The 23,051-nt window shown below is 52.1% G+C and overlaps 2 protein-coding genes across 6 annotated transcripts; both read left to right on the top strand.

Moving 5' to 3' along the window:
- Positions 1–2,222: 2,222 nt before the first annotated feature.
- Positions 2,223–7,614, top strand: S100A2 (S100 calcium binding protein A2). 3 transcript variants are annotated; one of them, XM_008984431.5, is made up of 3 exons: positions 3,401–3,442; positions 4,708–4,855; positions 7,373–7,614. In XM_008984431.5, exons 2-3 carry the CDS (start codon positions 4,712–4,714, stop codon positions 7,523–7,525), a joined length of 297 nt encoding a protein of 98 aa, XP_008982679.1. In that variant the 5' UTR covers positions 3,401–3,442; positions 4,708–4,711; the 3' UTR covers positions 7,526–7,614. The 3 variants fall into 3 exon arrangements, with proteins under 3 accessions (XP_035135396.1, XP_008982679.1, XP_002760027.1); XM_002759981.7 differs by having other exon boundaries at positions 4,702–4,855; XM_035279505.3 differs by lacking the exon at positions 4,708–4,855 and having other exon boundaries at positions 2,223–3,442.
- Positions 7,615–15,064: 7,450 nt separating this feature from the next.
- Positions 15,065–22,967, top strand: S100A3 (S100 calcium binding protein A3). 3 transcript variants are annotated; one of them, XM_035279101.3, is made up of 4 exons: positions 20,224–20,234; positions 20,864–20,951; positions 21,925–22,070; positions 22,549–22,967. In XM_035279101.3, coding segments are annotated over exons 2-4 (312 nt in total). In that variant the 5' UTR covers positions 20,224–20,234; positions 20,864–20,950; the 3' UTR covers positions 22,714–22,967. The 3 variants fall into 3 exon arrangements, with proteins under 3 accessions (XP_035134994.1, XP_035134993.1, XP_035134992.1); XM_035279103.3 differs by lacking the exons at positions 20,224–20,234; positions 20,864–20,951 and adding an exon at positions 15,065–15,160; XM_035279102.3 differs by lacking the exon at positions 20,864–20,951 and having other exon boundaries at positions 20,171–20,234.
- The last annotated feature ends 84 nt before the right edge of the window (positions 22,968–23,051 follow it).

Here is a 23,051-nt window from a genome sequence, read left to right as displayed (position 1 = left end):
GGAGTGCAGTGGCACGATCATGGCTCACTGCAGCCTCAAACCCTTAGGCTCAAATGGTCCTCCCGCCTCCTGTCTCCCAAGTAACTATATCCCCAGGCTTTTAAAATGGCTTCCAGGTACCTGGCTGCCATCTCAGACATCCACCTGGGCTTCTGGGTAGGGACTGTCCCGGAAACCATATCTATGTGAGGCAGGTGTGAGTGTAGGAAGGCCCTTTGTAAATGAATAAGCACTGCCTCCTCCTGTGTGAGTCCCAGCGGGGTTTGGGAGGGCCTGGCAGTCTAGAGGAAGGGAGGACGACCAGAGGCTGGCGCTGCAGTGGCACGCCTCAACCACCAGAGGGCATGAAGCAGCCGGGCAAAACCCACGGGACCGCTGGTGGAAAATTTCTGGCACCTGGAGCCCGGAGAGGGGGTGGATGGAATGTGAGGACCCAGCTTCCTTAGGCTGGGCCTGGGCAGAGTCACTGCCTTGGATGTCCACAGGGTCTGCCTGTGTCCTGACTCTTCTGCCTCTGTAGGCAGCTGGAGAATGTCAGAGTGGGATTGGGATCGGACTGTAGGGGCCATTCCATACAACTCTCCTGTCCTGCTGTGGAATTGCTCAAGGGTACACAGTACATTAGTGGTAAATGAATATGATGATCACCAATCTTGGGAATAAGGCCATTTGATGGACGCATCGGCGGCCTTAATTCCTGGACAGAGACATCTGATTAGGACGGGCCTCCAGGAGCTGACCCTGGTGACCCTCGGCTCTGCTGCTGTCTCTCTTTTCCTCCCTGGCTTTTCCATCTGACTGCCTGTTTGTCTGCTCCTGTCTCTGTCTCTGCCCACTGGGGGGTTTGCCTGGCTCCTCACTGGGTCCTGGGAGCCGCGTTTCCTGCTGTCACTCCGCAGGGATTTGCAGCTCTCTGGCGATGTTTTCCGACCCAGCGTCTCCGTTCCACTCTTGGGATCCACAGGAGAGGTGCTTATTTTGTAGCATAATCAGTGGTGTGATTTCAGGGGGTGAGAGGGACTCCCTGGCTCCTAAGCACTCCTCCAGTGCCCCTGTTGCCATGCGGTTGCTGTAAACACTGGTTGGCACCTGGTGTGGGCAAGACCCTTACCTCATGCAGAAATGAGTAAGACTGATGAGCTCACCATGTGGGGGTGAGGCTGAGAGAAAGCAAGTACACAAGTGATTCAGTCAAAATCGGAATGCTCTAAATACACGCGAGAAGGGCAAAAGGGTGCTTTGTACAGGACAGAGCAGGTGGAGACTGAATCCGGTTGGGCCCTGGGAAAGCTCTCTGCCGTGGGTGGCATTTTGCTGGCCTTCGAAGGGTGGGGTGGGATTTCAGCAGGAGAGGGTGTGGGCATGTGTGGGCACGTTCTGCGCAGAGGGATCAGCACAAGCTGAGGGGCTAGGCCACACTAGCTGCATGTGCCTCTATGTTCAAGAGACACCCAGCAGAGGGTGGAGTCTGGAGCATCTCACCACCAGCCTTTAAAAAATGTTTACATTTACATTTTATTTTATTTTCATTTTAAGTTTTGGGATACATGTGCAGAACCTGCAGGTTTGTTACATAGGTGTACATGTGCCATGGTGGTTTGCTGCACCCATCCATCCGTCATCTAGGTTTTAAGCACTGCATGCATTAGGTTTTTGTCCTAATGCTCTCTCTCCCCTTGCCCCCTGCCCCCAACCCCAATCCCACCGACAGGCCCTGCGTCCATGTGTTCTCTTTGTTCAACTCCCACTTATGAGTGAGAACATACCTCCAGGCTTTAAGGGATAGTCATGGGGATGCATTGCAGTTCCTGAGCAGGGAGGGCCCTGTGGAGGCCCCTAGTTCAAAGGAAAGAATGGCTGTGAAAAGCGATGCATTGCACTCCTTGTCCCTCACCCTCAGTGTGAAGGGTGTTTATTCCGAGTTCTACCTGAAGTAGGTAGGCTTCATGGGAAGACAAGTAGCATGAGGGTTCAAGTGCCGAGGGGAGCAGGGGACACTGGGTGGCTGTGCCAAGGTGTGGAAGAGGACACTGGGGCCCCCAAGACCTGGCTTCATGTATACTGCTCAGGTTAATCCCCAGGTGACACAGTGACTGCCAGGAAGGGACCAGCCTGTTCTCGGTCTAATCCTCCACCTCCTCCTAGCAGGCTCGTGCGGGGTCTCCATGCCAGTGCTCACCCTGCCAGGCTGGGCTGGGGCTTCCGCCTGCTGCTCTGGGACTGCTGCTGCCCTGGCCCTGGGGGAGGAGGGTGGTGCTGCTGAGTCACTGCCTGGGCATCTGGGCCTGGAACCTCTGGGTGAGTCACCTAGGGCTGGGGTAGAGGGGCTGGGGGAGGGGAAGAAGCTGGGCCACAGGAAGGGCGGTGCCCGGATGCCCAGACTTGGGTTGGGATAGACAAAGGGCTAAGGAGGAAGGGGCCCTGGGAGGGGGAAGCCCTCCCTTGGGCTGGGCTCTGAATGGCCACAGTGTTGGCCTTTCTCCGGGTCTGGGGAGGACAAGTGTGTGGGGGTGGTGAGAAAGGGCTGCAGCTGGGGCCTCTGCTTCAGGCCTGGACTCTGGCTTGTGAAGCTGTCCAGCTGGTGTTTTCAGCCCTGGGCAGGGATGTTCCCCTGCCCACCCACTCAGCCCTCACGCTGGAGAAGAGGAGGCCAAAGTTTTCTTGTTCACCCTTTAACAACTGGAGACTTCCTTGCACTCCCCACAGACTGTGGCCCAGCCCAGCTGCGGCTGTGTGCCGAGCGACCCCATTGCTCACAGCCTCCCCATACTTGCAGGCCCGTCCCTAGGCAGAGGCAGCCTCCGTATTTCTCAGCACGGTAGTTACTTCATTACCTCATTAAGAGGTATTCTGGTGCTGGCCATTGCAAGTAACTCCACTTCGTCCATGCCCTGAAGTCAGTCCTGTCCTTCTCCTCCTTCTGTGGCCTCCAGCTTCCCGAGCGTGGCCCCAGGTTGCTTCTGTCTCACACACACAGGCACACGTATGCACACGAGCATGGGGCCATGAAGTCCCAGTGTGTGTCTGCAGCGTCTGGCTCAGGAGCCGGCTGTGACTCACACGCATGTCATGAGAACAAGGCCTGGCACCAGTTTCCAGGCCCCAGGGAAGGGGCTGCCACCCCTCAGCCCTGACCCAGGCTGCCCGGTCCCCATGACACCTCCCACTCCCACTGTGGCCAAGATGGGCTCAGGGGCTGCCCTTGGCCTGGCCTAGAGACCTCTGCCAGCTGGTGGTGGAGCTGGCACCCTCTGGGAGGGAGGGGGCTGGGAGGAAATGAGTGGGAATGGCGGGAGGCCAGGCTCTGGTGGGAGCAGGTTGAGGCAGGTTTGGCTTCCTAGGAATGCCAAGTTGGGGGCCAGTGGGCAAACATATAAATCCTCACCCTGGGAGCCTGCGCGCCTTGCTCTCCTTCCTGGGTTTCTCTCTGCCACCTGATCTGGTGAGTACCTGTGTCCTGCTGAGGACAGGGGCTGGAGGACCACCCTGGGTCTGTGTCTTTGTCTCCATTGTTCTCTCAATCCAGCTTCCCTGGTGGATCGACCCAGGCGTCTCTGGGCCTTCCACCTCAGAAGAAGCCTCTGTGAAGTGTTGACTGGAGGGTCTTTCTCCAGGTTCCTCTGTGAGGTCGCAGTGCAGGGGTTGCTCTGAGGCACTCCCCTGGATATCTCAGTCCAGGACCCTTCTTTGGGGATACATGTGGGTGGGGTTACAATAAGAATCTGGAGATGGTTTTGCTTGGCTTTTTGTCATTGCAAAGTCCTGGATTCTAATGGGACTAGGAGAAAGAGGCAGGGGTCTCAAGTGCGAGACTCTGCCTGGGTCACGGCCCCGAGCAGGGCAGCTCTGTGCCCTGCCTCGGTGAAGGGAGGGCTGGCAGGATGGGCCCAGGGCGTGCCTGCCTCTGGTATTGCTCCTCTGGCCTCGCCCCAAAACCTGCCAAAGCTTTCCAGGCTGGTCTGAGCATCCTCACAGGCCTTGCCGCTGAGGTCTGTCCCATCCCGGTCCGAAGGCACTGAACATTTCACTTCTTTAATCCTAATTCCAGCGGGATCCTTCCTGGTGGAGAGGATACCCAGGCCCCTGTCTGCATACAGGGGGCACCCCGTGGCTCAGGGGCCTTCAGGGTGAGGGGAGACACATTCCCCGCCCTCTGAGAGCCCTTAGTCTGAGAGAGGAGACACCCCTAGGGGAGCTTCCAGTTAGATGGCAGAGAGAGACACCTCTGGCTTCAGGAGCCCCGGAGTCTGAGGAGGGAAATGACTCCTTCCAGGGTCTTCCTGCTCAGAGCTGTAGCTATGGTGCCCCCCGGTCCGTGCATGTGGTCTGCTACCCAGTACCTGGGCAGATGCGGTCAAAATGGGACTCTGGTCACCCTGTCATTTTCCTTCTGGCAGACACTCAAGCGGGGAGCCCTGCCCTCAGAGGGGTGTCCCAAGTGCCATCAGAGGAGGCTTGGGGCCCTGCCATTGGTGACTCCCAGACACAAGGGAAGCGTTAGTGTCTGCCCTCAGGGTGAGGCGGAGGTATGCCTCCGCCCTCAGGGAAGAACAGTCTGAGGGAGAGATGCAGCCCCTGCCTTCCCATTCAGAGAGGGGCTTTCCGAGGTGGTTTGCAGGCATAGGGCAGAGGTGGATCCTGCAGGCTGAGCCAAGGCCCCAAGAGCCTCAGCAGGGTCCCCACCACCTAACACCTCTGTAGCCGCAGGTCCATGATGTGCAGTCCTCTGGAGCAGGCACTGGCTGTGCTGGTCACCACCTTCCACAAGTACTCCTGCCAGGAGGGCGACAAGTTCAAGCTCAGTAAGGGGGAGATGAAGGATCTTCTGCAGAAGGAGCTGCCCAGCTTTGTGGGGGTGAGTGGCGCGGGCCCATGGGGAGCTCCTGGTGTGAGTGTGGGGGTGCAGGTTAAATCTCTCCTCCAGTTCTGGGTGCCTACTGATAAAGATGCCAGGCTGGGGCCCAGCCCTCTCCCCACGTTTGCTTCATGGCCCCACTGGAGTGAGGCCTCAGTGGGAGCGCTTTATTTATTTATTTATTTAGAGATGGGGTTTTGCCATGTTGGACAGGCTGGTTTCGAACTCCTGACCTGAAGTGATCCACCTGCCTTGGCCTCCCAAAGTGCTGGGATTACAGGCGTGAGCCACCACGCTTGGCCTGAGTGCTTTATTTTTTATGTATTTTTATGTATTTTTATTTATTAATTTTGAGATGAAATTTCACTCTGTTGCCCAGGCAAGAAGTGCAATGGCGTGATCTCGACTCACCGCAACCGATTCTCCTGCCTCAGCCTCCAGAGTAGCTGGGATCACAGGCACGTGCCACCACACCTGGCTAATCTTGTATTTTTAGTAGAGATGGGGTTTTTCTATGTTGTTCAGGCTGGTCTCAAACTCCTGACCCCAGGTGATCCGCCCGCCTTGGCCTCCCAAAGTGCTGAGATTACAGGTGTGAGCCACCATGCCTGGCTGGGAGTGTTTTATTAATGGCTGTTTCCTCCAGCATTCCAGAGAACTGTGTGCTGTTAGGGCCTTCAGAGTCCATCTGTCTAATCCTGTCATTGGAGAGTTGAGACACCAGAGCCCAGAAAGGAAAAGGGATTGTCCCAGCATCACACAGCACTGGCACACTCTCTCTCTCTTTTCCTTCCTTTTTTTTGTGGGGGAGGAGACAAGATCTCACTCTGTCACCCAGGCTGGATTATAGCTCACTGTAACCTCAAACTCCTGGGCTCAAGCAATCCTCCCAAGTAGTTGGGACCACAGGCGAGTGCCACCATGCCTGGCCAATTTTTTAAAAGAAATTTTGTAGAGATGGAGTCTTGCTATGTTGCCCAGGCTGGGCTTGAACTCCTCCGATATGGGAGGGCTCAAGCAGTCCTTCCATCTTGGCCTCCCAAAGTATTGGAATTACAGATGTGAGCCACCGTGCTCACCGTGCCTTTTCCCATTTTTATATGCCAAACTAAGAAAGTGTGTAGGGCGAGAAAAGCCCAGCTGAAATATATAGTCTGGGACATTTTGTGGAGAAATGCAGTCAACCCTCAATTTGCCCCCCACCGTCCCTAGCCTGACTCATTGGTGTTCCCAAGGTTAGGTGTCACGCATTGAACACATGAGGCAGGTCCTTCTTTCCTTTTTTTGTTTTGTTTTTGTGGTTGGTTAAACTTTTCTTTCTTTCTTTTTCTTTTTATTTTTTTGAGACAGAGCTTGTTCTGCTGCCAGGCGCCAGGCTGGAGTGCAGTGGTGTAATCTTTGGTCACTGCAATTTCTGCCTTCTGGGTTCAAGTAATTCTCCTGCCTCAGCCTCCTGAGTAGCTGGGACTACAGGCGAATGCCACCACACCCAGCTAATTTTCTTTTGTATTTTTTAGTAGAGATTCGGTTTCACCATGTTGGCCAGTATTGACCTCGTGATCTGACCGCCTTAGCCTCCCAAAGTGCTGGGATTACAGGCGTGAGCCACTGTGCCTGGAGGTTAAACTTTTCTAATTATTTTGGCTAGTATTAAAAAAGTGGTTTTCAGCTGGGCACGGTGTCCCATGCCTGTAATCCCCATACCGGGGAAGCTAAGGCAGGAGGACCTCTTAAGCCCAGGAGTTCGACTAACCTGGGCAACATAGTAAGACTTCATCTCTACAAAAATAAAAATAAAAATTGGCCAGGAACAGTGGCATACACCTGTAGTCCCAGCTACTTGGGAGGATTGCTTGAGCCCAGGAGTTCGAGGTTACAGTGAGCTGTGATCCAGCCTGGGTGACAGAGTGATATCACTCTGGTTGCCAAGACCAGTGTAGGCAACATAACGAGACCTTGTCTCTACTAAAAATAAACAATTAGCCGGGCGTGGTGGCATGAGCCTGTGGTCCCAGCTACTCGGGAGGCCGAGGTGGGAGGATTGCTTGAGCCAGGAGGTTGAGGCTGCAGTGAGTTGTGATGGTGCCACTGCACTCCAGCCTGGGCAACAGAGCAAGACCTTGTCTTAAAAAATAAAGTGTTCTTCTTTTCTGAATCCACCTGGCTGGTGTTGGGGAGCAGCAGTCTTCAGTTTCCTCATCAACAGAATGGGGCGATGATACCTTATCTCGCTGGGCTCCTGTGGGATTTGAGCTGATGTATGCTCAGAGGAGCGCTGAGCATCTTCCTTGTGTCCAGGAGGAGGGCACGCTGGAGGTGCTCGCCAATGAGCATCCATTTCTCCTTACTTACTGGGTCCTCTCAGTAGCTCCCAGGGCCTCCTGCTCACCATGTACCCAGCTGCCCAGTGGGGAGGAAGAGCTGGGAACCAACTGGAGTGTGTGTGGGGTCTGGGTGTTTGGTGGAGCTGGAGTTGGGGGCTGGCTTGGTGATGAGTGTATTTCCTGTCACTTTCAGGAGAAGGTGGATGAGGAGAGGCTGAAGAAGCTGATGGGCAACCTGGATGAGAACAGTGACCAGCAGGTGGACTTCCAGGAGTATGCTGTTTTTCTGGCCCTCGTCACTGTCATGTGCAATGAATTCTTCCAGGGCTGCCCAGACCGACCCTGAAGCAGAACTCTTGACTCCCTGCCGTGGATCTCTTGAGCCCAGGATGCTCGATGCCTTTGAGTTTTGTATTCAATAAACTTATTTTTTAATCTGTCGATAATATTTTAACAGCTCGGCGATGTTCTATAACCTGGCTGGTTGAGCCGGAGTGCTGGAAAATGAGGGCCTCATTTCTGGGCTCTGACTCTCCTGGAAATCTCTCCAAGGCCAGAGCTGTGCTTTAGGTCTCAATTTTGGGATTTCAAATACTAGCAAAAATTTGGAAATCAAGATAGGTTGCTGACTTTTATTTTGTCAAATAAAAATATGAAAAAGCAAATACCATCTTCCATCACTATCGTTTCATAAAAAAGGAAAATTTCAGTTCCAATAAAGGAGGAAAGGTATAATCTCAGAATAAAGGACAGATCTTTTTTTTTTTTTGAGACAGAGTTTCATTCTTGTTACCCAGGCTGGAGTGCAATGGCGCGATCTCGGCTCACCGCAACCTCCACCTCCTGGGTTCAGGCAATTCTGCTGCCTCAGCCTCCTGAGTAGCTGGGATTACAGGCATGCGCCACCATGCCCAGCTAATTTTTTTGTATTTTTAGTAGAGACGGGGTTTTACCATGTTGACCAGGATGGTCTCGATCTCTTGACCTTGTGATCCGCCCGCCTCGGCCTCCCAAAGTGCTGGGATTACAGGCGTGAGCCACAGTGCTCGCAAGGACAGATCTTAACATTCAATACGGTAAGGAATGAGTTGTACCAGGATCTGTTCCAGAGATATGAATTAGTCTAATCAACCCCACAAAGCTTTATTTAAAGGATTTCTTGTCAGACCAAGTGTGGTGGCTCATGCTGTAATCCCAGCAGTTTGGGAGGCTGAGGCAGGCAGATCCCTTGAGGCCGGAGTTCGAGACCAGCCTGGCCAACAGGGTGAAACCCTGTCTCTGCCAAAAAAAAAAAAAAAAAATTAGCTGGGTGTGGTGGCACATGCCTGTAGTCCTAGCTACTCAGGAGGCTGAGGCAGGAGAATCACTTGAACCTGGGAGATGGAGGTTGCAAGATCAGGCCACTGCAATCCAGCTTGGGCAACAGAGCAAGGCTTTTTCTCAAATAAAAAGAAGGATTCATTGCCAGAACACAGGCCATAGGCAGTGCTAAGGTTTGAATGTGTTCCCCAGAGTTCATGTGACAGAAACTTTATCTCCAAAGCAGCAATATTTAACAGGTAATTAGGCCACAAGGGATTAATGCTGCTGTCATCGGAGTGGGTTACTTACAGAAGGATGAGGTTGTCCCCCACCTTTTCTCTCTCTCCCTCTCTTTGCCCTTCCACCATGAGATGATGGAGCAAGAAGGCGTTCTTCAGGTGCTACCCCCTCCAGCTTAGATTTCCTGGCCTCCAGAATTGTGAGCCAATAAATCTCTGTTTTGTTTTGACTACCAGTCTGTGGTATTCTGTTGTAGCAATACAAAATGGGCCAGACAGGCAGTACACCTGTTTTCAGAAAACAAGGGTATTGTCTACCCAACGCATTCTATATTGTATTTAATATTCTAGTATTGTAGGCCGGGTGCGGTGGCTCACGCCTGTAATCCAAGCACTTTGGAGGCCAAGGTGGGCGGATCACCTGAGGTTGGGAGCTCAAGACGAGCCTGACCAACATGGTGAAACCCCGTCTTCAAAAGAAAAAATTCTAGTATCGTATATTCTATATTGTATACAGTATTGTACTATATTGCTTTTAATATCTGCTTTTAGATTGGCTAGCTCTTCTATTGGGCTCTGCTAAAAGCCACTAGGAGCCAGCTAATGTCAACATTCTAAGTTTTTCTTACTGTTTCCCCTAAAACTGTAGGCTAGGTTGTCATATATTCTGTATTTTAAGGTACATCGGAGGACAGTTTGACCAGGTGCTTTGCCATCTCATGGCAAGGATTGCCAACATTCCAGCTTGCAAAGATTAGGTCCTCATATTTTATCCTTTCTTTTTTTTTTTTTGAGACGGAGTTTCGCCGTTGTTACCCAGGCTGGAGGGCAACGGCATGATCTCGGCTCACTGCAATCTCCGCCTCCTGGGTTCAGGCAATTCTCCTGCCTCAGCCTCCTGAGTAGCTGGGACTACAGGCGCGCACCACCATGCCCAGCTAATTTTTGTATTTTTAGTAGAGATGGGGTTTCTACCAGGATGGTCTCACTCTCTTGACCTCATGATCCACCCGCCTCGGCCTCCCAAAGTGCTGGGATTAGAGGTGTGAGCCACCGCGCCCGGCCGTTTTATCCTTTCTTATCTTCATTTAATCCCACATTTTAGGTTATTCACTTGGTGGGTCCCACTTCCAGTTATCACATTCTCTATCAGTTGGGAATGTATTCAGTTGTAGGTTACAGAAAACCTGACTAATAGTGACTTAAATAAATTGGTCTCAATGTATTTGAGTTTAAATCCTTCATACAAAAAAAAGTGTAAAGTAGGCAGTCCTGGTTGGGTGACTCACAGACGTTGTGCTGGTGCATCACAAATCACCCCAACGTGTGGTGTCATAAAACGTGACCTTATGGGCCAGGCACAGTGGCTCACGTCTGTAATCCAAGCACTTTGGGAGGCTGAGGTGGGCGGATCACTTGAGGTCAGGAGTCGAGACCAGCCTGGCCAATAAGGTGAAATCTGTCTCTACTAAGAATACAAAAATTGGCCAGGTGTGGTGGCGTACACCTGTAATCCCTGCTACTCAGCAGGCTGAGGCAGGAGAATTGCTTAAACTCGGTCAGCTGAGATGGCACCACTGCACTCCAGCCTGGGTGACAGAGAGAGACTCCGTTTCAAAAAACAAACAGAAAAACACAACAACAACACAAAAAGAAGAGCCCAAATTTATTATCTCTCATGGTTCTGCGGGTAGTCTGGACTTGGTGGTTCTCATGTGGGGTCTTCCATGCAGTTGTAGATGGAAATTGGAGCTAGAATAATCTGAATGTTTGAACAAACTCAACATCTATGGTAGCTTGCTTAACATGCGTGGTAACTGATACTGGAGGTTAGCTGGGAGCTCAGTGGCCTCTCTATGTGGCTTGGGCTTCTTAGAGCGTGGCAGCAGGGTCCTGAGAGGTCAAATCCCAAAGTGAGCATTGCGTGAGGCCCACATGGAAGCTGGTAGGCTTCTTAAGATTTGTTTTAATTCTAATCAAATTTATTAATTTTTTTCTTTTTTGAGATGGAGTTTCACTCTTGTTGCCCAGGTTGGAGTGCAGTGGCACGATCTCGGCTCACTGCTACCTCTGCCTCTTGGGTTCAAGCCATTCTCTTGCCTCAGCCTGCTGAGTAGCCGGGATTATAGGCACGCACCACCACGCCTAGCTAATTTTTATATATTTTTAAGTAGTGACAGGGTTTCACCATGCTGCCCAGGCTCGTCTCGAATTCCTGGACTCAAGAGTCTCACCTGCCTTGGTCTCCCAAAGTGCTGGGATTACAGGCATGAGACACTGTGCCTGGCACTGTTTTTTTTTTTTTAGATGGAGTCTTGATCTGTTGCCCAGGCTGGAGTGCAGCGGTGTGATCTTGGCTCACTGCAACCTCAAGCAATTCTCCCTCCTCAGCCTCCCGAGTAGCTGGAACTATAGGTGTGCACCACCATGCCCGGCTAATTTTTGTAGCTTTAGTAGAGACGGGGTTTCACCATGTTAGTCAGGCTGTTCTCGAACTCCTGACCTTGTGATCCGCCTCCAAAGTGCTGGAATTACAGGCGTGAGCCACTGCACCTGGCTACTTCTTAAGATTTAATTCAGAAATCCCAGGACATCATTTCTGCTGTATTCTAATGATAAAAAAGAAGTCATTAAGTCTGGCTCAGATTAAGGGGAGGAGAATGAGACATCTCTTAATTTCATACATTAAGAGATTCTTAATGTCTAATTCTTACCAGCAGCATCCATAAAATTGACGGTGACCATCCCTGGAGACTAAATACCATAGTCTGTCTTCTAGCAACTGAAATTCACATCCCTCCCATATACAAAATACACTCATCTCCTTCCCATGACCCACAAAGTCTCATCTCATTAAGGCATCAATTTGAAGTCTTCGATTGTATTATCTGAGACAGGCCCAGAGATACGAACAAGGCCTCTCATGTGCAGTTCCTCCAGGACAGCTCCTCAAAAGCGGTTCCTCTTGGCCTGAAGCCCTGTGAAGAACACAGTTGATGTTCACAGGTGAGATGAAGGTAGATAACTGCCATCCAGGCTTGTTGGCTCACGCTTGTAATCCCGGCACTTTGGGAAGCCGAAGTGGGTGGATCACTTGAGGTCAGGAGTTCAAGACCAGCCTGGCCAATATGGCAAAACTCTGTCTTTACTAAAAATACAAAAATTAGCTTGGCATGGTGGTGCATGCCTGTAATCTCAGCTACTTGGGAGGCTGGGGCAGGAGAATCACTTGAACCTGGGAGGCAGAGATTGCAGTGAGATGAGATCACACCACTGAACTCCAGCCTGGGTGACAGAGTGAGACTCTGTTCAACAAACAAACAAACAAAAATACAACAGCCATAAACACTCCTTTTCTAAAGAGGGTTGTGGTGTATTGGAGGCATAGATTGGTGCATTGGGTCCATAGCAATTCTGAAATTGAGTCATATACGTGTCACCAGATTCTTGACTAGGGCCCAGTTCTGCTCTCTATAAATGGTTCTTAGCTCTTGGCTTCTACGTTCTTGACTTCATTTTCTTAGTTAAATCTCTATTTTCCATAAGAAGTATCTGTGCTGGCTGGGCATGGTGGCTTATGCCTGTAATCCCAGCACTTTGGGAGGCCGAGGTGGGTGGATCACTTAAGGTTGGGAGTTCAAGACCAGCTTGACCAACATGTAGAAACCCCGTCTCTACTAAAAATACAAAATTAGCCGGGTGTGGTGGCGTGTGCCTGTAATCCCAGCTACTTGGGAGTCTGAGGCAGGAGAATCTCTTGAACCCAGGAGGCAGAGCTTGTGGTGAGCCGAGATTGTGCCACTGCACTTCAGCCTGGGCAACAAGAGCAAAACTCCATCTCAAAAAAAAAAAAAGTTGCATTGATAGCTAAGTAGCTCTCTCAGCCTAGTTCTTGCCCATTTGACGTTGAAGACCCAAAAACTTCTTTTGATTAAAAAAAATCTATCTCAGTCCCGTTTAGTTCAAAATGATATAATTCCCGTAAAAATGTGACCTCACTGTGCATCAGGTTATAATTCACTTAACAGACAAAGCCACACCTACAGATCTTTTTAAGATTGGCCTCTCTGCAGCTTGGACTGAGAGTCAGGGTGCTGGGAGTAAATGCCCTCGAGATTCCTAAAAGCCTTCCAGTCTGAAAGAGCCTAAGAGGCACACTTGGAGAATCATTAGGCATTGCCTGATTTATCTGAGATGGAGGAAGCCTGCCCTTCACTCTTTCTGAGGTCTTATTACAAGGTCTTACCTTTGACTTACTTCGTCCTTATTCCGAGATCTTTTTACCGACAGGGATCTGGATTTGATGTTGGTTCCAAAGCCATTTATTAGTTTGAGAGCCATTTGCTGGCTGGAAAGACTGTACTGAGCCCTCTCTATTTCCTCCGAATTCTCTAAAAAGCTGAGTAGTCCCTTCTTTTTTTTTTTTCTTTTGAGATGGAGTCTCACTCTGTTGCCCAGGCTGGAGTGTCCTTGGCTCACTGCAACCTCTGCCTCCCGGGTGGGAAGTTTCTTCTTTAGTTCAAATTTCTAGTCCTATATTTTGATCAGAGGCAGTTAGAAGAAGCCAGTGGTACTTTCCCTATTCTGCCTAAAAATCTGCTCTGCCATGCCCATAAACTCATTAGGTACCTTTCTATTTTCCATGTAACCACAGACAGCAGTGTGGCCAGACAATCTGTCTTTACCCAATACGGTCTGTTTTTTCTAGAGGAAATTTCTAACAATTTCCTCATGGCCAATAATCCTCTAGAGACCGTTCCAGCCTTCACCCGCGTCCTGCTCCCAAAGCCAATGACACCTGTTTCCGTCTCTTTGTGACAGCAGCTTCCAGGGCTTGGCTGAAAGATGCAAGGAGCCAGCTCAGGCTAACTTTCTATACTTTTTCCTCCATTTCCTCTTTCACGACACCTAGGTTTCTATTTGGTCCATATTCCAAGATATGCCATGGTCTGACCAAATATTTTGTGATTTCACAACCAAGGTCCTGACTTTCCAGCCTGACATATTGGGTCATCATATCTCACTACCTTCCTCCCCCTGCTTAGCCAAGTTCACATTATAGATTCTTTTTTTTAAAAAAATTATTTGTTTATTTTTTTTGAGATGGAGTTTCGCTCTTAGTTACCCAGGCTGGAGTGCAATGGCGTGATCTCGGCTCACCACCACCTCCGCCTCCTGGGTTCACGCAATTCTCCTGCCTCAGCTTCCTGTTGTTTTTTTTTGAGGCGGAGTTCCGCTTTTGTTACCCAGGCTGGGGTGCAATGGCGCGATCTCAGCTCGCCGCAACCTCCGCCTCCTGGGTTCAGGCAATTCTCCTGCCTCAGCCTCCTGAATAGCTGGGATTACAAGCACGCGCCACCATGCCCAGCTAATTTTTTGTATTTTTAGTAGAGACGAGGTTTCACCATATTGACCAGGATGGTCTCGATCTCTTGACCTCATGATCCACCCGCCTCGGCCTCCCAACGTGCTGGGATTACAGGCGTGAGCCACCGCGCCCAGCTCTCTAGGGTTTTTTTCAACTGCCACAAATTACAGAAAACCTGACGAATGCTAGTCGCTTCAATTGTCTTACCCAAGAAGTTTGGAGTAGGATGTTCAGCTTTGATTCAGGGGTCCGGAGATGCCATCTGAGACCCCGTGTCTTCCCATGTTTTGGCTCTCTAGCATATAGGACGTCACTTGCTTTTGTGATCACATCATGGTGCTATATCCCAGAACTCACTGTGCATGTTCCAGGCTGGAAGGCGGAATAAGCGTGAGGTGCAAACGCCTTTTCCACAGGAGCCTTTGCCTTTTCATTATGATAGGAGTGCCCTCCCCCAGAGGCTTGCACTTCTATCTTTGGCCTGAACTGTGTCATTTGGCTAGTCTTAGCTGTAACCAAGTGTTTCTAGCTGACCATGTTGACATCTTAGAAGAATAAAAAAATGGGTCTTAATAATGAAGAAAGAGGGGATGGATAGTGGACAAGTAATACACAGTGTTTTCCTGAATTGTTTTCTTACTTCCTTGGGAAACTGGTTTCAGAACCACTTCTAGGGTATCTCAGATAGAGTCCCCAGAGACAGAACAGGCCAAGTGCGGGGCTGCTGGGAAAACTGCTTGTTCTCCCTCACAGTTCTGCCTTAACTGCGTATCTGGGGCTGGCGAGGCAAGGCAGGACAGGCCTTCAAGGAGAAATGGTCTCTTTTCATAGCAATAAAAAGGGAGAAGCCCACCTTCCTACTATCCTGTAGGAAAGGGAGCCAGTAACTATAGGTCAGAAAATCATGATGATGGTAATTACATGTCTATAGCAGTTCTCAAAGTTCCTTTCATGCACACTGTTGTTTCAGCCTCATGGTGACCCTGAGAGGAGCTATCATCAGCCCTTTTTACAGATGAGGAAACTGAGAGGGAGCAGCATCTGTCATTCGCGGAGCACTCCGTCCGGCCAGGTACTGTGCTAGGCCTATTCAAGCGTCATCTCATTGACTCCTTGGAGCAATTGAGTGAGGGCTATGCTATTAGTTTTTGCATGTCACAGAAGAGGAAACAGAGGCTGGGAGAGGTTAAATGAGGAGTAGTGTCAGGACTTGACCCATGTCTTAAGAAAGGTTCTTGGCTGGCTGTGGTGGCCCATGCCTGTAATCTAAGCACTTTGGAGGCCAAGGCAGGTTGATCATCTGAGGTTGGGAGTTCAAGAACAGCCTGACCAACTTGGAAAAACCCTGTCTTAAAAAAAAAAAAAGAAAGGTCCTCATCCATGTGGACACAGGGTGGCAGTCTGGGCCTTCCTCCCCTTCTCACAGCCATCCCCAAAGCCTCGGGCTTTGGGTAAGGTGAAGGGGGCCTGGATGAGCAGCATCCAGACTCTTGGTGTCCTTATCCTGAGTGAATGGGAGAAGCAGGCCCACTTGCTCCTGGTGGACTAGTGCAGTCTGGTTTCTTTTGGGCCTTAGGCTTACAAAAGGTCCTGGCTTCTCTTGGGGCTCAGTTCCAGGTTCTGGGGCTGTTCTGGCTGGTGGAGACTGGTCTCAGCTGGCCGCACCTGGAGCTGGGCAGGTTCTGAAGGAAGCTGATTTCCTTTCCTTCTGGACATTTGACAAACTAGCAAGCACCACTTTCCCAGATGGTCCCAGCAATCTTCCCCCATTCCGTTTTCTCTCCCCAAACCTCCTCTATGTGCAGAGGCACAGAGAGGAGGGTCTAGAAATAGCTCTGTTCAAAGGTCTGTTGGCCCAGTTCTCTCCCACTTCCTCCTAGAACTGCTGCCAGACGAGAGCCTCAGGGACACATTCCTCAGCCCCCATGCTGCCTTACTTTGGCGTTTGCTTTTTTGAATTAATCCCTGGCAGCCTGTTAGCCCTCCAAGAAAAGAGAGAATGAAGGCAAAGATGGGCTCTGAGACCAGGGAGTGGCTGAAGTAGGGCCCCCATGCCTTTGTCTTTAGGTCGCTTGGTGGCTTCACTGACTCACTGCTGTCATCTATGAATTGCTCACAATCTGACGTTGACCTGGTAGTCGAAAGAAGCAGTAGGTCTAGGCAGTAGGTCCACAGGCCTCTTTGATCTCAGTTCAGATTCTCTTCCCATCTCCCCAGGCCCCATCCCCAATTCTGTAGCAAAGGCCTCCCTGGCTCCACATCAGTCCCAGTAATCAAATGCCCCTTCCCAAGCCTTCCCTATATTTGGCTCAGATGATGAGAAAGGAAGCTAGTCATTTTGACAAGGTTCATTGGTCCCATGGGGCGATGGGATTGGGGTGGGCTCACCCTGTCCCTGGGGCCTAGGCCCTTTTGGCACAAGCATGTGAAATATCCAGATGCTCAGGACACTCCATCTTGTTCCTCCCTGAGGTGCAGAACCAGACACTGACTTTCAGGGAGGCAGTGCAGTTTCCAGGAGCATCTGGTGATGGCGGTGATATCGGGGAGACAGAGCCAGCGAGAATGGGTGCGGGGAGACAGAGTCAGTGCTGTAAAAGTCCTGCGAGATCGGAGAGCATCTGCTCTCACCCTTCATGCATCCACATGCTGCCCCTATGGGGAGAGAGCTCCTTGCATTTCTAGCGGTCAGTTTCACATCTTCAGCAGTGGAGCTCTAGAAGGTGAGCAGTAAGGGTGCTGGGTTAAGCCTGAGTGTGTGGACTCCGGAGCGGGTGTGGGAGGAGGACGGTCCCTCTCCAGGCCCTGGAGGGGTGGTTCATGCCGGATGCATTCCGAACTACTGCAGACAGGGAGATGTAGGGGAGATGCTGGGGAAGAACTTCCAGCAGGGCAGAGACTCCATCACCCCAAGAAGAGTTTGTGGAAGCAAGGGAAGGGAAGTTACAGCTCTCCCCTCCACCTGCATGGAGGAGGCAGGACCGAGTGACCTGGTGAGGACTGGCTGGTTCTCTCCCTCCCCTCCTGCCCTCCCGGGAGCCTCCCTTGAGGTGACTCGGTGCCTGCTTGTTGAGTGGAACTGAGACCTTGCCCTGACATCATCCACAGTAACAGCAAGTAATAGCGCTTTCATGTTGGATTTTAGGGAAGGAATCTTCCAAACCCATTTTGGAGGTAAGGAAATGAACGCCCTAACAAGATAAAGGATGGAACATGCTTGAGGGCATGTGGCAAGAGGAAGGCAGAGCCTTTCCATGATGGTTCTTTCCATGATGGTCCGCCAACCCCAAAGTCCTGACCACTCTGTCCACCCGCCCACCCCTCAGGCCTCGCCTCCCAGAGTGAGCTCCTGCCCTCCTCCAGCCACTGAGTCTCTCCCGGGGGACAAACCCACATCCTGCATCCCAAAGAGGTCTGCCAAGCTGAGAAACGCCAGGGGCTGGTGGATGAGGACATGGGCAAGGAACCGGCTGCTGGGCTCTCCCCTGACCACCCATATGTTAGTAAAGCGCCTCGTTCCCTACCATCATCTTCTTTCTCCCAGCTCTGCTTTATTTTTCTTTTTTTTTGAAATGGAATTTCGCCCTTGTTACCCAGGCTGGAGTGCAATGGCACAATCTCGGCTCACTGCAACCTCCGCCTCCTGGGTTCAGGCAATTCTCCTGCCTCAGCCTCCTGAGTAGCTGGGACTACAGGCACACGCCACCATGCCCAGCTAATTTTTTGTATTTTTAGTAGAGACGGGGTTTCACCATGTTGATCAGGATGGTCTCGATCTCTTGACCTTGTGATCCACCGGCCTCGGCCTCCCAAAGTGCTGGGATTACAGGATTGAGCCACCGCGCCCGGCCTTTATTTTTCTTCATAGCATTTATATCTGCAATCTATGAAGCACCTATTTTGTTAGTGTCTGTTTTCACCAATAGACTGTTATCTCTACGGAGCAGGGACTTTTGTTTACGGCCATACCCCCAATGGCTCCAAGTATTTACATGAACAGTGAATGCCTGCTAGGCCTGCCACTCACTAGTCATGTGACTCTGGGCAAGTGACCCATCTCTCTCTTTATTTTTGAGATGGTGTGTTGGTCTGTTGCCAGGCTGGAGTGCAGTGGCACGATCTCAGCTCACTGCAACCTCCATCTCCCGGGTTCAAGCAATTCTCCTGCCCCAGCCTCCCAAGTAGCTGGGATTACAGGTGTGCACCACCACGCCCAACTAACTTTTGTATTTTTAGTAGAGATGGGGTTTCACCATGTTGGCCGGGCTGGTCTTGAACTCCTGACCTCAGGTGATCTGCTCACCTTGGCCTCCCAAAGTGCTGGGATTACAGGTGTGAACCACCTCACCCGGCCTCACTCACCTCTTAACATTCATCAAGCCCTTGCCTTGTGCTGGGCACTATTTATTTATGAGCTTTATATGTATTAGTTGATTTAAGCCCCACGCAAACCTATGAGGTGGTTACTATTATCATCCTCCATCATTGGCAGGAGAGTAAAATGAAGCCCAGAGAGCAGAGGCAGCCTGCTTAAGGGAGGTGGCTGGTAGCAGAGCTGGGATGTCACAGGTGCTTGACCTAGAGCTGAATTAATTGCTGGTCCACTCTGGCCCCTGCTTCTGCTGTGTGACTGTCTCTTGTTCTCTGCCCCCTGCTCCCCATATTTCCCGGCCTATAAAACAGGGCTAATCACAGCTTCTCCTTTCCTTCCCTCCTCCACTGTTCACTCCCCTCCCCAACAGGGAGGTTCTTTCCATGATGGTTCTCCCAACACTCCAAGCGTCCTCTCCTTGCTCCCTCTCCGAGGAGAGGATGGCACAGGCAAGGCTTGGTGCCGGGGGCCGAGGGCGAGGTTGAGGCATCACTGGCGTTCTGGCTGCCTGCAAGTGTAGGAAGGCTTCTTAGTTGGCCTGGGAATGAATCTCCTTCCTCTTTTCCCTCTCACACTCTTCTAGGTTTTAGGTTCTCTTCCGATGAAACGGGGAGGAGTTTCTCAGCCTTCGGTATGAGGGAGAGAATAGACAAGTGAGGGCAAAGGATACCTGTTTCTGGTAATATGGTGGTCTGTGACCCCTCCAGCTAAAACTAACGAAAAATCCTGCATAGAATTAAATCTTTTCAAAGCATTGAAGGGTCCACAAGGCAGTAAGAAATGAGGGGGTAAAAATCTGAGTAAAAGCAGAGTCTGTACTGGGGCCCTTGGTGCCCTGGCATTGGCCAAGCCAAGCCAAGCCTGAGCTTTGATTTTGATGGTCTGGGGAGTGAGAAAGAGAGAAGCGGAAGCCCAGGGCTCACCCCAGGAGGGGACACAAATGGGTGACCCTCCCATGATGCTGAGATCCGAAAAGCCTACACACTCAAACTTAAAGTCAGCGGGAATCCCATCCTGCCACCCACAAGACTTCATGGAAAGTTGTTTTGGTGCTGAGCAAGCAGGGGAAGGAGGAAAACAGCCCTTAAAGAGCTCCAACCACGGGCAGCCTTCATGTGACTCTGTAGCCCAAATTCATTCCCATCACCTGGGGTGGAAGGGGTAGAAAACTCAAGCTTAGATGGCTGGAAGTGCCCCTGGGAGGAGCACACTTCTTCCTATGCCTCAAAGACCTCCCACTGACGATTTCTCGCAGGGAGGCAAGCGGTTCACAGCCAAAAGCTGCGATCTGGTCAGGCAAGATCAGTCTTCTCATCTGTCAAGGGGAGGCTTAGCCACGTGCTCTCCAAGTTCCCCCCCGGAATGGAGATTTGTAGGAGTGCAACCTCAGCGAGGCAGAAGTGTGTCCCCACTTGGTATTCTGGGGGCATCTGCAGAATGAAGAGATGGGGTTGTGATGTGATGTGATGGATAAGCCAGCCCGTCTCCTCCAACAGAGCTGAAGGGCCTTGGCAGGAGGCTGTCCTCAGTTCCCAACTCTGGGGGAGGGCAGAGGGGGAATGAATGGGGAGTGGTGTCTGAGTGCAGACTGGCCTTTGATGTGCGCGTGGATAGGTGGGCAGGTGGCGCCTGTAATGGGGTTGCTGGGGCTCCCCAGGGCATCCTCAGTGTTGACCTACTTGAGCCCCCATAATTGCTTCCTTCCTTTATCGGGAGGCTACAAATAGGGATGCCCTGTCTCTAAGTTCCTACGGCTGAAACACCAGTGCCAGTGGTGAGTGCCAGCTGCTTGGGTCTTGCCCTGAGTTGAGTGTCAGGGCAGTTCGGGAAACCCCCAATAGCCAGCCTGACTCCTGACCCAGGGTCTGGCATTGGGAGCAGAGAGATGACCATAGCGGGACTGTCAGAGGGAGGGAAGTCAGACACGGTGGACGCAGAGGTTTCCTTGCACAGTGAAGGGCTGTCAGGGAAGTTTGGGCTGAGGGGTGTGCAGAGCTGAGGTCTGCCTTGAAGTGGGATCACTGGGCTCAAGGTTCTGGTGTTCTCCTTAGTCAGCCCCTCGCCTGCTCCTTGCCTCCTTGCTTTATTCCTGGGGACGGGTCAAGATTGGCTAAGGCTGCAGGGGGAAGAGAGGATTCCCACACCTCCAGGCACTGTGCTTCTGAAACAGCAGCAGTGGTGGTGCCAGGCAGGCTGGCAGGAGCGCAGAAAGGTGTGCTGAACCCCTCTGTGGCTCCTCATTCCCGGGGATCATGGCCCTTTCCTCTGCTGGGAACCTGGACACCTTGCTCCAATCCTGGGCTGTTTACAACCAATTGAACCCTGGCAGTGCTTGGCACCCCCCACTCTCCTTCCCCTACTTTCCTGCCAGCCACAACCACACCAGCCATTTGCTCCCAGCAGCAGGCCCAGCAGTGGGCGAACCTTCAGGGAGAGTCTTGGCCCTGGCCACCCTGTGCTGCAGGACTCTCGTCCCATGAGGGAACCAAGAGTGAGTCACTGGTCTTGCATGGAAAAAACTCTTGCCTTCCTGGCCGCCTTAGGGTTTTCCCAGGCTGGAGGCATCATCCCAGAAGGGCGGTGGAAGGGTACAGTGGAAGTGGGGGGAGGTGAGCAATTCCAGGAAGGACTTCCCCTCCAATAGAAAAGGGTACCCCTGTACAGATCCTTCCCTCTAGGGGTCAGGGGGGTAACCTCAGGGGAGGCCAGTCTCAGATTGGTAAATACCTGAACCGGTCAACTCTCAAGAGACCATCTGGCTCCAGTTCCTGACTGGGCCTGCAAGGTGGGATGAACCCCACTTCACAGATCAGGCCCCTGAGACCCGGAGAGGCAAATGGCTCACCAGGCTTGCAGAGCTGGTGAGAGGCAGAGAGGAGCCCACGAGTTTTTCTTTTGGATGCAGCTTCCTTGAGTTCAGGGCAGGAGGCAGGGTGAGGGGAGTGGTGGTGAGGCGGTGTGGGCCCCTCTCAGGCCTGCCCCTCCCTCCCTGCTAAGGCCTAGCTTCTCCTCGGGCCTGAGGACAGAGAATTACAGGGCCAGGCTCTCCTGTGCAAGTTCCTGCAGGGCAGAAGGCTTCTAGGGCATCTCATGGGCTGGGGCAGACGGGGACCAAGCCACCCCTGGGTATTGGAGATAAGCAGAGAACCCAAGAATGCCTAAGGAGCCCCACGGTGGGGTGTGTGGGTGGTGGGGTGAGATGCCCTCTCTTTAAGGAGTTTGCAGTGATGTTGGGGCAATGAGACCTCTACATGTGGAAAATCACAAGAGGGCAGCAGGGAGATAAATGAATAGGGGCTGGTGTGGTCCAGGAGGGCTGCTCAGAGGAGGGGAAGCCATGGGGCCTGAAGCCTGGTGGAGGTTAAGCTGGGTCTGGGAACAGTCTCTGAGAAACATGGAAGGCAGAGGTGAGCAGGGGGCTGGCCTGGAACTCTGCTGTGAGTCACGCCCTTGTTCTGTGACAGTGAGGATGGCCAGGCCTCTGGAGCAGGCGGTAGCTGCCATCGTGTGCACCTTCCAGGAGTATGCCGGGCGCTGTGGGGACAAACACAAGCTCTGCCAGGCTGAGCTCAAGGAGCTGCTGCAGAAGGAGCTGCCCACCTGGACCCCGGTGAGTACGCAGAGTGTCCGTACCCTCCTCACCCGGCAGGAGGTAAGGCCTGGACTCTGCAAAGAGAGTCGTGGGGACAAGCCGGAGCACAGGTCCACAAGGGGAGGAGGCTGGACTGGAAGGAGGGAGTAGCAGAAGCCTCAGCTTCCTCACCTGTAAAATGGAAGGACAATCATCACACCTGCTGCCTTGCAGGGTTGTGAGAGGACTGAGCGAGAGCACCATGAAGAATGCCTAATGCGTAGTAGGCACTCAGTAGCAGATAGTAGGTGCTCAATTGACAATCTGAGAGGGTGGATTTGGGAGGGGATCGCAATGGGTGCATTACTGGAACAGGTAGGTTGAAGTCGGCCCTCGGAAGGGTGTAGTTTGGGGTGGGGTGGGTCCGCTTGGGAGAGGAGGGAGGGCAGTGGCGTGCGAGGCTGTTCTGCCCTCCTCATCCTGCTCCCCCACCCTTCCCCACCCCTCCCTTGCACAGACCGAGTTTCGGGAGTGTGACTACAACAAATTCATGAGTGTTCTGGACACCGACAAGGACTGCGAGGTGGACTTTGTGGAGTACGTGCGCTCACTGGCCTGTCTCTGTCTCTACTGCCACGAGTACTTCAAGGACTGCGCCCCAGAGCCCCCCTGCCCCCAGTAGCCTCCGCTACTACTCCCCCACCCTCTCTCCTGCACCCCTTCCAATCTGGACTTGCCAAGGTCTTCCGTGATCAGTTAACCCATTTTACCCAGGATGCCCAGCGAGGGAGGGGTAGAGCCACTCTGGGCCCCAGCCTGCCCGCCGCACCCCTACTGCCTCCCCTGTGGTTGGGAGGAGGCGGGATCTGCTCTGAGACCCCAGTGAGACCTCGATGGGAAGGGGCCTATTTAACTCCTAATAAAAGGCTGGCATCAGCTTGGCTTTGTTTGGTTCTTCTCCGGGGACGCGTCTGCTGAGCTCTTTGCTCCTCTCTGGACTTTTCCACTGCAGGAGGGCAG

Source organism: Callithrix jacchus, chromosome 18, assembly GCF_049354715.1.
Source record: "Callithrix jacchus isolate 240 chromosome 18, calJac240_pri, whole genome shotgun sequence".
NCBI classification, from domain to species: domain Eukaryota; kingdom Metazoa; phylum Chordata; class Mammalia; order Primates; family Cebidae; genus Callithrix; species Callithrix jacchus.
Note: the sequence above shows the minus strand (reverse complement) of the source record. Positions and strands in the feature narration are given on the sequence as shown.